The sequence below is a fragment of the Fringilla coelebs genome (assembly GCF_963513975.1).
Source record: "Fringilla coelebs genome assembly, chromosome: 18".
Lineage (NCBI taxonomy): Eukaryota > Metazoa > Chordata > Aves > Passeriformes > Fringillidae > Fringilla > Fringilla coelebs.
This window is the reverse complement of record NC_140044.1, coordinates 7,054,667-7,072,193: the sequence shown is the minus strand read 5'-3', so window position 1 is coordinate 7,072,193 and position 17,527 is coordinate 7,054,667. Positions and strand designations below refer to the sequence as shown.

Below are 17,527 nucleotides of genomic sequence, written 5' to 3'. Positions count from 1 at the left end.
ATCCTGCAAAGCTGCCCAGGGAATGCAAAAAGGACATTGAGACTGTGGTTCTGGCTGGGAATAGGGAAGGGGAGCAGACCCCTGCCTGCCCAGCACCCAAACCTATAGGGGAGGCTGAGCCTGGCCCAGCCCACACAGAGCTCATGCCTTCCCCAAACAGGTGCTAGCAGTGTGATGCGAGTTCCTCACTGTGCATCAAAGCTGTGAAAATCAACTTATTCTTGAAAAGCACTCCTGAAACACTGCCCTGTCCCCATGCTGGCTGCTGCCCAGCTCCTGGGGCCAGGGAGAGCCGAGCTCTGGAATCCTCTGGGGTCTCTGCAATCCTCCCTGCCAGAGGAGGGGTTTTGAGCTGAAGCATGGAGATGCTGCAAAGCAAGCACAGCCTGGGTGCCCGCTGGCAGCACAGAGAGCCTGGCAGTGCTGCCCGCCCTGCCAAGCAGTGCTGCAGCCTCCTGCTCACCGTGGGTGTTCTGTACAGAAGGATGATGATGATGGCAGAGTTGCACTCCCAAAATTTTGCGCTGTCCCTCTGTCTCAGGCATGCAGGGAGCCAAACGCTTCTCTCCCCCTGGTTCCCTGCCCAGTGCAGGGCAAGGGCTGCCCTGCCAGGGTGAATCCTCCAAACCTCTCGTGTTGGAGCAGGGTGATGCTGAGTGGAAGGGCCATGGGTAGGAGGGGAGGCAGCTGAGCCTGCCCATATGCTTCCTAATGGGGAGCAATAGCAGCTCTTCCCGGGAAGCTCGCGCCGCACCATCTGCTCTGCGCGGTACCTTCTCTTGCAGAGCTTTTTAAAGCTCTAACTTCCCTTCCCGAGCACTCTGCGGTGGCTGCTGCTTGTGTGCGGGCTGGCTCTGCTCTGAAATCGCCTCAGAACAGGTTGTCTGAACCTTCCACACCGAGCAGAACATCCCAGGCAGGCTGAAGCCAACCTGGCCTCCAGGATCTGTTCTTCCATGTAAAAATAACCAGGAAAGGTGGCTGTGAATGGCTGCAGTGTGTCCCTGGCATTTGCCCTCGTGCTGGCCACCCACTTGCCCTGAGGGTCCCTGCTTCTGGACTTGGGCTGGGTGGGATGCACTGCCCACAGTGGTGTAGCTGCAGGGTTTCCACAAACCACTGCTAATCCCATGGAATATCCAGAGCTGAAGGTGACACACAAGGATCAGCAAGTCCAACTCCTGTCCTGGCACAGGACGCCCCAAGAACCCCACCCTGTGCCCGAGAGCATTGTCCAAATGTTTTTTGAGCTCTGGCAGGCTTGGGGCTGTGACTGGTGTCCTGGGGAGCCTGTTCCAGTACCCAAACACCCTGTGGTAGAAGAACCTTTTCCTAATACCAACCTCAAACTTCCCTGACAGAGCTTCATGCAGTTCCCTGGAGTCTTATCACTGGTCACCAGAGAGCAGAGCTCAGCACCTTTGCTTGCTCTGAGGTGTAGCGTCCCTCTTGCAGTGATGTGTCCCTGTGTCCCATCCCTGTGCAAAGAAATTATTGCTCGGCACAAAAGACCAAACCCAAGGGCTCCTCTGGACCCCTGCTCCTTGTTGGCCACTCTGGCCAGCTCTGTGAAGGGAAATGATGGCTGCACTGGGCTTTCCAGGACCAGTGCTTCTGGCCACAAAAGTTTTTCCAGTGGGAGCAGAACTGGCCACAACGCTTGAGCGCAGCCTCCAGCTGCCAGGGGACCGCAGAGGGAGGTGGGTGCAGAAGCCTGGGGAGTGGTTCCCGGTCCCAGCAGTGCTAAATTAAGGCTGGATGTGCCCCATGGGCGTAGCTGGGGCTGAGGGGGAGGCTGGCGGGGCCGGGGATGCGCGGGCGGACGCCGTGCGCAGATTGATGGTGCCAAGTCACTTCAGATATCTCGGCTGTGTTTGTGCGAGGCTCTAAATAAAACCGACAGCCCTGGCGGCTGCCTGCAGAGGGAGAGAGGGAGGGGAGGAGGGGGAGCCGGTAGCGGGTCCTCCAGTATGGCACCCAGTGCTGTCCTCGGGGACCCGGCCCAGTGTGGGAGTGATGGCGTGATCCGGGCTGCTGGGGATGCTGCAGGTGATGCTGGGTGCGCCTGCTCTGCAGCGTCTACCCCATCCCTGCGAGGGCAGAGGGGACAGTGGAGTGGTGCTGGGAGCTGCCAGCATTGCACCTGGCATCCCGGGTACCTGGCCCGGCCTGGCTGAAGTGGCCCTGGGCTGTGTGAGAAACTGTGACAGGTGCAGGCAGTGGAGAAAGTGTCCTTGTGAATCCCCTGGGAAGGACTTTGTGTCAGGGAAAAGCAGGGCGGTGCAGGGTCGCGAGTCCCACGGATGCTGGCACCCCGACACCGTCTTCCTCAGCCCTGCCTACCATTACAGCTGCCTGGTCCTGCAGGCTCCTGCGGAGGGGACTTCACGGGGATGTCCCCATTCTCCCAGCAGGAATTTCCTCTCCCTCCCCATCCACCCTCTGCCTGTCTGTGCTGCACCAGTGTCCCCTCTTGCCCCTGAGCCCCGTGGGCCAAGCTGATCTGTCCCCGTGGCACCGGCAAAACCTCTGCCACGGGCTCACAGCTCGGCCCTTCGTGTCCCTTGGGAGGGCACTGGGACCCCCAAGAACGCGCGCTGCTTGTGCCTCTGCCAGGGGCGGTCCTGGCTCAACCCCAGGTGGCCCCTGTGTGCTCAGGACCCCCGAGGCTGTGTGCTCCTGCCCCCCAGTCCCAGCTCAGGGATGCAGGGCTGTGTGTCGTGGCCGTGCCGAAGCGCTGGCTGCACCGCCAGCCTGCGGCGAGTGAGCGGATCCCCAACCCCCATCCCTGGGGCCATGGAGCCGCCTCCCTCTGCCCCGGCGGACAGGGACCGGGCACCCCGGGGCTGCTAGCGGCCGGTCCCGGGGGTCCCCTCCCAGCCCACCTTAAGGCAGCCGCACACCGGACTGACCGGCGGACTCTGCCCCGGGGCGGGCGGGGCTGGCTTCGCCCCCGCCACGGGGGGAAGCGGCGCTGAACCGGGGCTGCTGGGAGCCGGAGGGGGTCTCGAAGCTGGGGCCAGCTCCGTCCCTCCCCGGTACCACGGCAACGGAGGCGGCGCGGCGCGGGGGGGAGGCGGCTCCGCGCGGCACCGGGGCACGCGCCCGCCCGGGGCCCCGCCGCGGCGGCCCCGTCAGCGGCCCCGAGCCCGCTCCGGTGCCCACGGGCGGCGGCGGGGCCGCGGGTCCGTGTCGGTGCGTGCGTGTGCGCTGCCCGCCCGCCGCGGGGGGAGAAAGGGGGGAGCAGCCCGGCCTCCTTCCTCATTTTGGGGCTGAGAAGAGCGATTTCCTTCGCCAGCTGCAGTTCTGCGCTTCTTGCCCTTTTTTTTTTTTCTTTTTCTCCGTTGTTTTTTTTTTTTTTTTTTAATTTGTCTTATTTATCAAACCCAGCCGCCGAGCCGGGCGCGGGGCCGCGCTGTGAAGCCGCGGGCTCCGCTTCCCGCACCGATGGAGCCGCATCCCCGGGATCCCGGCCGCACCGCCTGGGCATTGCCGTGCCTGCTGCTGCTCGCCCTGCCCGGTAAGCCATGGCTTCTGTCTGCCTTCCTGCTCCTTTCCTAGCCCCTTTCCCTCCCACCCTGCTGCCCTGCTCTGCCCTGTCCTCCCCTTTCTCCCGCTGCTCCTCTCCTCTGCCTTGTCCTGTTTCCCCCCTTTTTTCCATCCTGCTCCTGCCTCCTCTGTCCTGTTTTCCACCTTTCCCTCCCACACAGCTCCTCTCCCTGCTCTGCCCCGTTTCCCCCCTTTTCCCGCCCTTCTCCTCTCCTCTGCCCTGTCCCCCCCTTGTCGCCCTGTCCCCCGTTTTCCCCCGATCCTCTCCCCGCTCCCGCACACCTCCGGTACCGACATGACGCCGCCTCTCCGCGCACGGTTGCTTTGACCTTTCTGCGGTGACCTAGAGAGCGGCGGTGGCCGAGGGGCTCCCGCGGGGCCCTTGCCCGGCGGTTCTTCCCGAACCAAACTTCAAGGCAGGCAGACATGCCCTTTCCCAGCGAGGCAGGGAATTCGGCAGGGGCATGAAGAGGCATGTTGTTCCCACCCATTTGCGAGCACCCCCTGCCAGCTATGGGTGAGGCAAAACTCAGCAAGCAGCCCGAATTCCCACTTGGAGATGCTAGTGGAGAAGGCATGGGGAGGCTCAGTGAGGGCTGCCTGTTTTCTCTGCCAAGAACTTGTTTTTCTTGCTACCCTCCTGCTTCACCCCGCTGTGGGCTCTCTCTCTACTCAACTGTTGGGCACTGAAGCGGTGGAGTTGCCTCTGGGCACCCTGTGCCGTGCAGTCCTGTGTTGCCTCAGGGTGCCCCAGACCTCCCACGGGCTCATGGCTCCACCAGTCCCTTGTAAAAGCTGGGGGACGCTGCAAAGGACCAGTCAAAGTGTGCCACTCTTGGCTGTTTCCCTTGCCAGCAGCGAGAAGTCTCTCATCCCACCAGGAACCAAGCCCTGTGGTGACTGCTGCTTTCAAGGATGTTTCCTTTCTAGGCTGTTTCGTTTTGGGTGATTTCGAAGGAATTGCTCTCCCTGCCAAGGTAGGGACGGGGTTTTTGAGGCAAACCTGCAGCGATAATGATGCATCTTCAGGAGCATCTTGCTGCTGAGCTTTCTGCTCAATTCCAACCCCATCCCTTCCAGCCAGATCCCACTACAAACAGCCCAGCCCAGGTTCCGCAGGGGAAACCCACATTCTCCCAAGCCCATTGAAATAGTTACCATCAAAGCTTTCCTTGGGCAAAGAGTTGGATGCAAACTTGGGTGGAAAGCAAATGCTTTCAGCACAACGCTCCTTGCTTTGAGTCGCCTGATCACAACTGAGAAGTGTTGGCCCCAAACTGAAAACTCCGGCTGCTGAGAGCCAAGAAGGCTTTGGCGGTGAGTGCGGCTTCCCAGTGAGCCCCTGCGATTTCCTGCGTGAAAGAATAGCTCCAGCAAAGCTCCTGAACTTAATTAAATGTGGTCTTGGAGTAAGAACCCCATTTCTTTGAGCCAGCCATGGGAAAAAACCACCCTGGGGTTTTGAAGTGGTTTGCATCCCTGATTTTAGGTGCAAACGTGCACGTCTTTTTTTTCCATATGGTGAATCCCTCCTGGGCCGTGGCTCAAACTAAGCTGAACTCCAGCAGAGTTGGCCCAGGCTCCCACTGCCGGCTGTTCTGACAGCTTCTGCAGAAGTGAAGGGGAAAAGGAAAGGTCCTGGAGGAGACCTTCCTGTGGGGCAAAGGCAGTGAGATGTGGGAAACCAAACAGCAAAGCCCCATTGAGAAACTGTGCCCTGCAGAGCCCTTCCATGCCAGTCTGTCTCCACAGAGGGTTTCAGCTGTGCTTCACAGAGCCCCTTCCAAAGGGGAATTCAGTTTCCTGCTGGGGCTCTGGCTCTTGGGATGAATTTCTGTTGATGCTGGAGGAGGGGAGCTTGGAAATGGTGGCTGCGGTGAGCTGAGGCTTCCTCTGATGTCACGGATGTGAAGCACAGCCTTTCCTACAGCCCTCCCTGAGCGCCCTGGGGTCTGCTCAGGGCTCAGCAGCTATCCCCAGGGCTCTCCTTGCCTTCCCTAAACAGCAGATTCCAGGCCTTTTATAGGCAGCACCTGTTAGTTTCCGCCCCTGGCAGCCCTGCTGCAGGTGAAATTCCAGCAGGATTATTTTGGGGTTCCCTTGCCCACTGGCCTGCTCCTTCAGTGAGTGACTGTGGGGCTTGGGATGCCGGTGACCAGCTGCATGTCGTTTCTGGAGCACACAGCCATCCCGGAGCTCCTTACCCAGCTCCTTCAGAGGAAAAAAATCTATTTTTACCAGGAAGCATCCAAGCAGCCTCTCCTGAATTAAACCCCGGCCTCTTGCAATCTGTTCAATATCAAATACTTCAAAAGGTGGAATATAGAAAAAAATGTGTCACCAACATGGAAAACTTGCACTGCAGCGAGAGCTGGGATTATTTTGCTCCCAAATTAAACTGAATAACGGGAAGGAGGCAGGCTCTGCTAGATCGTGCTCCTGCCTCTGCTCTGGGCTGGAAGTGCTCTGGGTCTGCACTGCGAGGGTGCTCCCACCTACGTGGGAACTGTCAGGTGATGCTTTTCAAGGCTCTAAAACCCTTGGCTAATTCTGGAGTGTAGGATAGAACAGATTACAGGGTCAGAGCACCTAAATTCCCCATGATCTTGGGGGCAAGAGGATCGTGTTCCAATTCCTGGTGGTTTGGAATCCAAGTCTAAGGAAAAAAAAGCGTCATCAGGCAGCAGGGAAATAGTGAGAAATTGTGGTGTCTCATGTTTTTGTGGCCTGAAGCCCCTGAATGTCCCACTCCTGGTGCACAAGCACATCGTGAGCTGCTGGGAGGGAGCTTGGCTGGCCTCTCACTCCCACTGGGTGAGCTCCTCAAAAGGGGAAGGAGAGGCATCAACTGCGTGTGAGGAGAAGCTGTGTTCAGGGAGAAAGAGGAAAGAAGCTTTGGTGGAAACTTTGCATTTTCTAACTTGTGCATTCTGGGGTTTCCTGCTGACTTCCCCTTTGCGTTTTCCCTTTGGGGTGGAGGTGGGGGGGCATTGCTCTGAGCTGCTGCAGGGGGTTGGGGTCATTCTGAGCAGGAAGGGGTCGGGTTGGTCCTGGTGTGGGGAGATGGATGCAGCAGGAAGTGGAGAAGGCAGGTCTGGCTGGGACTCCTGCTTCTCAGCCAGGAGGTACGAGCTGGTCCTTGTTGGGGTGTCCCTGTGGTGGATCTGGCTGGAGCTTGTGTGTCATAGATCAGCAATCCCTGAACAGGTGATCTGAGCAGAGCTGGTGAGGGTCTCTGAGGCGGCAGAGCAGAACGTGTGGAAAAAGCTCCATTTCATTCCTGTCCGGGGGGCTGCCTGGAGCCTCACGGTGTGACTCCTCTGCAGTGACCAAGAGCTGCCAGTGAAGCCTCTGGACAGGCGGCGCTGCCGGCAGCGCGAAGCTCTTTTTCCCTCGATCCTCTGGGAGCAGTAGCAGTCAGGAAAGCAGGAAAGCACCTTGCATCCTATCCCTGGACGACAGCATGCTCTGCGCCTGCTAATCCCTGGGCAGGGGAGGCGGGCACGCTGCTGCCCCGGTGAGGAGGGAATGTGAGCTCGGGGCTGTGGAGTGCATACAGACCATCCGCTTCTGGCTGCAAATCTGGACCCTGGGAGAGATCAGGGATCAATCCCTGTGGTTCCAGGAAGGCAGGACCCTTGTGCCAAGGTAGTGAGTGGGGTGCTGCACACCAGGCATGGCAGCCAACCACAGGCAGGGCACCCAGCCACACTCAGCTCCATGTCCCAGCGCTTCTCTGGATGTTTTGCTGCAACCAAGACATGAACTTTGGGGTTGAGCAGTGCCCACCCTGACACTCTTTGGTGTTGGGATCAGCTCTGGGGCCCCAAAGCAGGCACTTCCCCAGCTCTCCCCATCAGCACACCACATGCCTCAGGGGGAGATGGGCAGATGGAGAGAGGGAGGATGAGGAGGAGGCACTCGGCTCGCTCAGGTTGGGCTGTGTGGGGTGGTGCAGGCAGTTCTACCCAGTGCAGGGGACCCTCATGGGGGTAACCACTCCACAGAAGTTGCTTTTGCAGAGGGGAGCAGTGAGTAACTCACTCATCACAGGGCACAGAGTGTGTGGTGGGGGTGGCCCTGGCTTCCTGCTCCTGTGGCCACACAAGGGATGTGTCCCTTGCTGTACCAAGTGCCGCCTGCTAGTGAGCTTTGTTTGCCCAGGCTGGTGGAGCCAGTACTTGGTGTTGTGGCCCCCTGGGTACGTGGAAGGGCTGGGGGTGCCTGTGTCTGTGGCAGCCTGGTCCCTGCCTGTGTCACATCCATGTGCATTTGTCTCTCTGTCGAGAGACAGATGATGCGATGATGCTTCTGTGCTTGTGAACTTCCTCTGTGTGTTTCTCAACCATTTCTTACAAAAGGTCTCTCGGCAGCAGGAGATGGAGAAGTTCAGGAGCTGCCACAGAAGCAGATCTAGTGGTGTTAACCCTGTGTTAGCACATAGAGTGCACGAGGCCTCTGCTCCAGGGCTGCCCCCCACAATTTTGGGGTCACCTGAGAAGCACGGCGTTGCCTTGCAGGTGCCCAGGGCACCACTGCTCAGGTGCAGGACCAAGGCTCAGAGTGAATGACTCATCTGGACGTGACACGAACCAACTCTGTCCCTCTGTGCTTGTTTTGTGGGAAAAACTTGTTCTGATGTTGAATGCTGCTGCTGCGTTAACCCTGACATGGCTTCAAAGGGAAACCCCAAGGCCTGAAGGTTTTGGCTGAGGATGCTGTAGACTGATGCCCTGGGCAAAGAGCCTTTAACTGGGGCAGTCTGGAGAAACTGCTCCTGGTAATTCTGGCCATAGAGATTGAGTAATTCCACACACAGTGGAACAGTGAGAACATCTGTGGGTTCAGCACATACCACTGTGAGTCAGGAGGGATCAACAGCTGCCAAAAATCAGCTCTGGTCTCTGTGACAGCCAGCTGTGGCCAGAGGGGTCAGAGCAGCTTGTCCTGCAGCAGGTCCTCCTGGGAGCATCCAGCCAGAGATTATCCATCCTGCTGGGTCCCAAGGGAAGCCTTGGCACAAGTTGCTGTCCTGGATTTCCCTGAAAGGAGGCTGTAGCCAGGTGAAGGTCATTCTCCTCTCCCAAATAACAAGCAAGAGGACAGGAGGCTTCAAGTTGTACAGGGGAGGTTTAGGTTGGATATTTGGGAAAAGTTCTTCACTGAAAGGGTAAGAGAGCTGTCCAGGGCAACGGTGGGGTCACCATTCCTGGAGGGATTTAAAAGATGTGTGGATGTGGCACTTGGGGTCATGGTTTGGTCAGAGGCTTGGCAGTGCTGGCTTAATGGTTGGACTCTGCGATCTTAGGGCATTTCCAGCCTAAAAAATTCTGTGATTCCATGATTCTGCTGTGAGCGGTGTGGAGTGCTGGTCCATGCGCTCCCCATGCTGCTCAGCATTACCTGCTCCAACACAAAGATCTCTGTGTGACCGTGACACTGGTTCTGGGTGCCACAGGCACCTGTTACCAGCAGGTGGATCTAAGTGGTTCCCCCACTTCTCTCCCCATGTGGCTTAAAAAAATGCTCCTTTAAGCAGTGACCAGGATATAAATCTTTTGTGAATTTGGTTGCAATAACTATATTGGCATAGGAAACACTGACAAAATTAACCCCTGGGTAACCCATGGGTGTGTAGTGAGGGTTATCTGGGATGTTACTGTCTGTCTGTGCAGGGAGGTGTGGCACAAGTGACTGGATTAGGGACCAGTGGTATGGAGATACTCCAAAGGCAATGTCTCCCTGTGCTTGCTGCTGAGTAGGAACAGTGCCTGCTTGGCTGTCATCGGTGAGGGATTGGCTGAGCTCTGCTGGGATCACCAGGGCTGGGATTCCATGCAGAAATAGGACAGATTCAGGACAGAAAAAGCAGTGTCACATTGGTGATGGGAGCTGGCTTGTTGGAGTATCTCATTTTGTGCACTTCTTTCTCCTGGCTGACAAAGCCAGGTGGCTGTGGGAGGCAGCCCAGTGTGCTGGAGACACAGGCAGCTGGGGTGTGCTCCATCTGTCCAGAGCTCAGCACAGTCACCAAGCAAAGCTCTGTCTAGCTCCGCTGCGGGCAGAGCAGTGTGCCCATGGCCACAGCCCATCACCTGGGGTGCTAAGCCTGTCCCAGGGCTGGGAGAACCGTCAGGAGTCTGGATGTGTGGTGCCAGGCAAGACTTGGTCTCTTTTTTTCTCTAGGTGTGGGTGCCCAGGAGGGTCAGGACTTCACTCTGCAGCAGCCCCAGCCCAAGGTGACGGTGACAGCGGGGGAGACGCTCACCCTGAACTGCATCGCATCTGGAATTGCTGGACCAGGTCCTGTGATGTGGCTGAAGGGCTGGGGCAGTGAGAACAAGACTGTCTATGACCCCAATAACAAGGATCCCTCCTCCCGTGTGACGGTGGCAGTGCCTGACTCTGACACAGACTTCACCATCCACATCAGGGACGTTCAGGTTGAGGACATGGGCACCTACTACTGTGTGAAGTTTGTCAAGATGATCAGTGGGGAGGATAAGCTGTTTAAGCGTGGCAGTGGCACCGAGGTGTCTGTGCAAGGTGAGTGGGGCTCCTGGAGCAGCTCCTGATGGAACCACCCAGCGGGCTCTGCTCAGGTGGAGCAGGGATGGGGAAGGGGCTCAGGGCTGGTCCAGGAGAGGATCCCATGGGCCGTCCCCATGCCCTTGTATGAGACTCTGCTCCTGGCAGGCCCAGGGCTGGGCAGGGGGCAGAGCCTGGTCTGATGGCCCCGTGCTTCTCCCGACAGCCAAACCCAGCCGCCCGCTCGTGTCTGGGCCTGAGCAGAGAGCGAGGCCGGGGGATTCGGTGCCTTTCACCTGCACGACTGGAGGGTTCTTTCCTGATAACATTGGGCTGAAATGGTACAAGAACAGCAACCCCTTGGGGGCTCAGCCACCCAAGGTCACTGAGTGGAAGACGAAAACCTACAACATGTCCAGCACAGCAGTGGTGACCCTGCAGAAGGACGATGTCCAGTCGCAGCTCACCTGCGAGGTGACGCACTCCACGCTGCCGGCCCCGCTGCAAGGGAGCTACCAGCTCAGCAGGGTCCTGCGAGGTGAGGGCTGGGGGCTGGCATGGGGCGTCCTGCTCTATGGGGCTGGGGTCCCTGGGAGGAGCACAGGGCGCCCTGTGGGCAGCAGAGCCGGGCACACCAAACACCAAGCTCTGCCTCTCTTCCCAGTTGCCCCCAGCGTGGAAGTGCGCGCTGAGCCGAGCCCCGCTGAGGTGAACAAGACCGTGACCTTCACCTGCCACCTGAAGGAGTTTTACCCAGCTCAAGTGTCCATTTCCTGGCTGGAGAATGGGACTGAGATAAAGGGGCAGAACCTCTCCGGGCTGACAGAGCTGCCCCAGGGCTTGTTTGAGCTGAGAAGCCGGGTGGAGGTGCAAGCGACGGAGGAGAAAAACGGGTCCACGATCACCTGCATGGTGGTGCACGATGCCCAGGCCCCTGCCAGCTCCTCAGCCGTGCTGTGGATCTCCAACCCAACCCAAGAGGCATTGAGCAACGAGTTCCAGATGGATAAGGGTGCGTCAGAGCTGCTGGGATAGGGCGGCTGTGTGGTGTCACCCCCTGAGGAAGCTCAAAGCCCCAGTCAAAATCTGGTTGAAGACCAAATCTCCATATCAGGGAGCTGGGGGGTGTGACAGTGGCAGGCACTGAGCTGTCCTCCTTGGTGCTTCATGCATCGCTAGGCCAGTCCCAGTTGTGAGGCTGCAGGGACTGGGAGGTTCCATGTTCCTGGGCCATGGTGACCTTTCCATTGATGTTTCAGACGATATGCTCATCTACATCGTGGTGGGTGTGGTCTGCACCGTGCTGGCCCTGCTGGTGGCTGCGATTCTGTACCTGATCCGGACCAAGCAGATCAAGGGTAAGGGAGCCAAGTGTGGGGCAGGGAGGCAGCTGCTCCCAACCCCCTTTTTCCTCTCTTTCCCATGGGTTTCACATTGCCCTGCTGGACAATAACTCGTGGCACTGCAGCTGCAGGTCCTGCCCAGTGGGGTGATGGATAGAGCTGCCCAGGTTGTTTGCAGGTTGCAGGGAAAGCTATGGCTGGTCTAAATCCTGCCCTGCACCTCCTGTGCTCCCCCAGGAGCAGTCCTGAACAAAATTGATTGAAACTCCAGGGAATTGCAGGCACTTGCCTCTGGGAAAAGATGTGTCCTTGTCCTTGAAGCATTCTCTGCATGTGTTCTCTGTGCCCAGGGAAATGGGGCATTTATCTTGTTTCCTGAATTATTTTTCCCTAATTATTTTTCCCTAATTTTTTCCTTCTCTTTCAACAGGTAAAAGCTCACCATCTGCCAGGTGAGTGCAGATCTCTTCTAGTCACTGGGTAACCAGTGGGAGCTCTGAGCTGGACACCTCCAGTCCACAGAGTCCCTCAGGACTGGGACAGAGCTGTATCCCCAAAACCTGTGAAAGGGAAGGCAGGAGCACAGTCTCTGCCTATCTCCCCAACTAGGGTTCTGGGGATTTTTTCCTTGTGGGGCTGAGCAGGATGGTGGGAGCTGGTCTGTGGCCAGCAGAGGCAGCTGGACGAGCACTAGCCAGTGCTCAGGACCTGTCTGGCTGGATGCAGCTGTAAGGACCTTGGCTTGCATCTGACCTCCCCAGCTGCTCCATCACCAGAGAAAGGGCAACAGGACCCTCCATAGTTCTGAGTGGTTTTGTCCCTCCTTCCAGGTTACACGAGCCAGAGAAGAGCAGCGAGGCCACGACCCAGGTGGGTCATCCTGGGACTGGGGAGGGAGAGGGAGCCCCTGGAGATGGGAGTGGGGGGTGGTGGTTCTCCACGAAACCTCTCAGTGTCTCCACTCTGTGGCTGGAGGTGGAAGAGAGGCTGCCCCAGGAAGAGGATAGCCACTTCCCAGAATCTTTTCTGCCTTCACCCTCCCTCCTCCACCTCCTCCTCCTCCTTCTCCTTCCCCTCCCAGTAAAGTCTGGGTTGGTGCTGCCTGGAGAACCAGCTGTGCAATAGCCAGCCAGGCTATTTGTGGAGTTATTTTGCATTTGGTGACGCAGCTACGAGCGAAGTCGTGATCAGCAGCAATCTGTCCATCCCACCCAGGCTCTGCCAGCTCCCACGTGGGCATCACTGGGCAGTCTGGCCCTGCTGGGATGGAGTGGCTTCAGTGACAGCTCTGGAATTGTGGCAGTGATTTTGAAGCCAGAGCAGGGGTGACAGGGTGGCTCATGATGTGGGTAGAGCATGGCTTCATGGTAGTGGCTGCTGGCATTGTTCCCCCATACCAGCAAGGTTGAGGTGCCCCAGCCCGAGCTGCAGTGGGATTGACTCCAGAACAGGGCTGTGGGTCCAGGGGCATCTTCCCAGAGGAGGAACTCTTGGTGCCTCACACAGGAATCCGACCCCAACAACCTGACCTACGCGGACCTGAACTTCGACAAGGAGAGGAAGAGCGTCCGGCGGATGGTGGAGATGAGCCAGCAGTCGGAGTACGCCTGCATCCAGAGCAACCAGGCGCCCAACGGCGACGACAACCTCACCTACGCCGACCTGGACATGGTGCACCTCAGCAAGGCGCCCAAGCGGCCGGCCCCGCGCCCCGAGGAGGCTGGCTCTGAGTATGCCAGCGTCCAGATCACCAGGAAGTGAGCAGTGGCTGCTGGGACCCCCTGTCCTGCCGGGAACAGCTCTGCTCCTCCCTAAGACTGTTCTCTGGAAGCAGCGGGAGCGGTGTGAAGATGCGCTGCGGTACCTGTGTTTTAGGATGGAAATGGAGCCCGCAATACTTGTGGGGGTCTTCTCCTATCCAGAGAGACGTGATTTTTGGGGGCAGTTTGGTCCTGGGGCCGCCAGCTCCATCCCTTCAGGACCCCCATCAAGGGTTGCTCAACCTCAGTGTGCCGGGTTCGCCCGCAAGCCGATTCAGCCAGCGGAGCAGCAGCTCCTTGGGAAGCTCCAGCTGGGCTGAGGGGACAGGTACAGTGCCTCCACACCAGCTCTCACGGGGATGCCACTGCCTGGCCCATGGCTCCCCAGGACCAGCAGGGCCCCCACACTGCCTTCTGGGGCTCTGCCACCATGCCTGGACACCAAACTCTGGCTTTAAAGGAAGGACCCAAGTGTCCGCCTCTCTTCCCAAGTGTCCCTTCTGCGGGACCTCTGTCTCGCCACAAGGCCAAGAGGCTGGAAGGCCACTGAGCCAAGGCCCCCGCCCTGCCGTCCAGGGGAGCTCCAGGTCTGCCTCCTCAGCACCAAGCATCCTCCTCACCATCATCATCACTTTCCTGTGCTCAGCCTTGCCCTGCCCTGGGACCCGCCAGCGCTGCCCCAGCCTTGTACAAAGCGTGCGAGGGCCCCCCCCAGCCTGGCTCCCCCCGGGAGCTCCCCGCAGGTACCGTGTAACATGTTTTGACTGTTTGACATGTAACTGTTAATTTTTAGAGCTGAAACCCCCAATGTTTTGTGTTGTACGTGGGTGTACTGCTGTGTACTTAACACTAGAATAAGATGTGCAAAATTAAGACAGAGGCCTCAGTAAAGAATCCCCCAAACCCTACAGAGTTTATAAGAGACGTATATGCTCCCCCCACCCCAGCTCTGTCTTGGGGGGCCAGGCAGGCTCCCCCCAGCCCACCCATGGGGACAGATGTCTTCCATGTGTCCCCTACCTGGGCCTCTGCGTGGAGTCTCACCGTCTGTTGGCTCCTGCAGCAGTGGAGATGCAGGGGCTCGGGGGCACCTGGGGTCCTTGGGGGTGCTTTGGGAGCAACGTGACTGCTTGTACAGACTTCTTTTTTTGTTGTGGTTTTTTTTTTTTTTTTTCTTTTTGCTTGCAAGATATTTTTATAATAAAAGTGAAAAGTCCTGTGCTGCTCCCGTACATCAGCGTGTCCCTGTGCTCAGGGGGGTCACCTTGTCACTGGGGCTGCAGGGTGGGGTTGGGGGTCTGTGTGTCCTGCAGGGAGGAGGAGAGGAGGGCTCATCCTGCACAGCCCTGTCCTGTGTCTGCAGGGAAGGGAGAGGAAGGCAGGAGGTCAAGGCTGGGATGGGGGCTATGGGGCTGGTTCCCGTGGGCACCGTGAGGGAGGGGAGCAGTGCACCCCATGGGCAGGCACTGAGCAGGGGCTGGCCCTGCTGCATCTTTAGGTGCAGGGAGCTGAGCTGGAGCTGGGGTGCCCAGATTGCTGTGCAGCCAGGCTGGGGGCTGGCTCCAGCCCATCCAATGAGTGAGCTGAGTGTTCAGCGCTCTGCAGTGACCTCCCTCCTTTCTCAACGTGGAGCTGGTGCCTGGGCTGTGTCTGGGGCATGAACGGTGTCTCACCAGAGCCAGGAACTGCCATGTGGGGCTACACTGACACTCAAAAGGGAAGTTGCTGCCCAGGTTGGGCTTGCTCAGCACTGAGCTGCTGCTGGAGGGGTCACATATGAGCAGAAAAGGGACAGTTTGCCCCCTGCCCTCAGCACAACTGCCCCTTCCCAGCTGTGATTCCCAAGGGAGACTCCCCTGCCTGCTGCTGCAGGAGGTGCCTTGCCCGCACCCTACACGCCCCTGCAGCAGGCTGAGCATGCCTGCCCTGTGCTTGCTCAGCTGAGATGGCCCTGTCACCCTCAGGATATGGCTCCAGAGGTGCGTGGGGTCCCACATTCCTTTTGGCACCCATGGCACAGGAAGGATACCACCCTGTGCTGCCTGCAGGTCTCACAGCCAGCACCCCTGGCCCATTTGGGCACCCCAATTTGGGGTGCTTGCTCTGCCCTGCAGAGCACGCTCAGCACCCAGCATGGCTTCAGCTTTGTTGGCATCTGCCTTTTATTGACTGCAGGGGGGAGTTGGGTGTTGGGGCATGGGGCTGACCCTGCCTCTAGAGTCGCTCTTGGAGGGGGAGCCCAGGGGCACCAGGTGGGTGCTGAGATCGGTGGGACACTGTGAGAGGGGAGGGGAGGGAAGTGAGGGCTGGGCTCAGCACTGCTTGAACACCTGGTGATGGTGCTGTGGTTCCACCAGCCACCTCTGCTCGTGGCCTCCCCGATCCTGCCCTGGTCCATCCTTCCCAGTGCTCGGAGCCCCCTGCCCTGTACCTCAGCTCTGGTGGTCTTCAGACCCTGCTGTGCTCCGGCAGCCACGGCAGGATGGAGGATCTGTGTCCCCAGCACTACGCCCCCGGGAACCCTGGGCAGGGCCACAGCCACACCGCCAGCAGCCGGAGGAGTGGCACTGTCCCCTCCGCGCACAGGATGGGCAGGTGAACCAGAGAGGGACAATGGGATGGAAATCACGGTCCCCTGAGGGAATGAGGCAAGGGTGACACCAACCACACCGGGCCGGGCAGGGGACAGGGCTGGGAACGATGGCACAGTCGGGGTGGCAGTGTGGGGACCGCGGCGCTGCCGTGCCACGCCTGGCTCTATAGGTCTGAGACCTCCCCTGAGTAGGCGCTGGGGTCCTCGTCCGACCGCGTGGTCACCTTGAACTGCCTCCGCAGGAAGCCCCCGTAGCGCTTCTGATTGTCCCACTTGAGCTTGGGCCGGATGCGGCGCAGGAAGCCCCCGTAGCGCTTGTGCAGCTCCGGCCCCTCGGCCCCCGTGGGCTCCTCGTCCCCGTCCCCTGCCGGCCCCGGGTAGTCCTCGGGGGCCGCTCGCTCGCCCGGCTTGCGGCTGAAGCCCCCGGACTTCTTGCTGAGGCCGCCCTTGCCGTGAGCGTTCTCGCGGAGCAGGGACAGCAGCTTCGCCTTGGACATCATCTTCATGAAGCCCCCGTAGCGCTTGGCCGGCGCCGGCGGCAGCTCTGCAGCGCCCAGACCCTGCTCCGGCTCTGCCTCATCCTCCTCCGCCTCCTGCGGGGACGGCTCTGTCCCCTCGGCCAGGGCCACCAGCGGGGCCAGGAGCGCCAGCGCCTTCCTGCACATCTCCCACTCTGGGCCGGGTGACAAGGAGCCCTGGCATTCCCACAGGCACATCTGTAAAACAATGGCCACAGGTGCCCGGGGTGAGCCTCTGCCTTCCTCCCACCCCACCCTGAGCCCAGGGGTCCGTGCCCACCGTGCTGCTCAGCTCGGTGAGAAGCCGAAATTTGCACAGCCCCAGCACCCTGGGGTGCCCATGACCAGCACACCAGGTGCCACCCAGCTCTGCCACCCTGCACCCGTGACACTCCACTGCTGTGGCTCCCTGGCTCGCGTCCCTGCGGGGCCAGCACTCACCAGGGGCTGGACGCTGCTCTCGGCACCGCGGGTCTGGGCTGCGCAGAGGGAGCACTGGGTGACACAGTCGGCAGATGCCACCGCAGACAGGGACAGGCAGAGTGCCAGTGCCAGTGCCCGCCGTGCCATCTCGCCCTGCAGACGCTGCCTGGAGAGGGGAAGACAGCACAGAGCCTGTCACCATCCCTGTGCCAGCTCTGGGGGGCCGTCACCACTCCACAGGCACTGGGCACCTACCACCTCCCTCTGTGAGCTGCTCCTGGGATCATACACAGGGACTGATGCCTATGCCCATTCCCACATGACTCACCTCTGGGTGCTGCTCCCAGCAAGGACACCACAGGATGTGACCCCTTACCCTGGCTGCAGCCTGGTCCTTCGCACAAGCCCAGAGCAATAGCCAGTCCCTTCTCTGTGGGCAGGACCACTATTGCATCTCGCTGCATCTCATCTCATCTCAGTTCTATCCCATCTATCCTCTCCATCTCTTACCATACCATTAGAAAGAAAAGTCCCTTTTTTCCCCAGCACTGGGTTTCTCTGTGATTGCCACGTCTGCATGGCGCAGGCAGATGAATCACCAGCTCTTCCCCTTGGCCTTGGGGAAAAGAACCCCAGCAAACAGAGGTGTGGTGGCAGGTGGATGAGGTGATGCTTTGGCCCAGTGTGGACTCACCCCAGGCTGCTGTACCCCACACCAGAGCAGTCTCATCTCCCCTCCCTCTCACCCACCAAGTCTGCTGGGCTGGTGCATAGGGAAAAGGGGAAGAAGGAGCACTCTGGGTTCCAGCCCCC

The 17,527-nt window shown here is 59.3% G+C and overlaps 2 protein-coding genes across 2 annotated transcripts; one reads left to right on the top strand and one right to left on the bottom strand.

Annotated features, from left to right (window-relative positions):
• The first annotated feature begins 2,953 nt into the window (after positions 1-2,953).
• On the top strand, positions 2,954-14,582 carry LOC311160963 (tyrosine-protein phosphatase non-receptor type substrate 1-like). Its single transcript, XM_084218169.1, has 9 exons — positions 2,954-3,038; positions 3,391-3,520; positions 9,736-10,095; positions 10,304-10,615; positions 10,742-11,089; positions 11,337-11,435; positions 11,851-11,872; positions 12,251-12,290; positions 12,927-14,582. Exons 2-9 carry the CDS (start codon positions 3,448-3,450, stop codon positions 13,179-13,181), a joined length of 1,509 nt encoding a protein of 502 aa, XP_084074295.1. The 5' UTR covers positions 2,954-3,038; positions 3,391-3,447; the 3' UTR covers positions 13,182-14,582.
• A 1,355-nt stretch (positions 14,583-15,937) lies between these two features.
• Positions 15,938-17,178, bottom strand: PDYN (prodynorphin; the record flags this gene model as incomplete). The annotated part of the gene is given in 4 exon segments (XM_084217827.1): positions 15,938-16,489; positions 16,733-16,906; positions 17,004-17,064; positions 17,066-17,178. Coding segments are annotated over 4 exon segments (900 nt in total).
• Between the last annotated feature and the right edge of the window lie 349 nt (positions 17,179-17,527).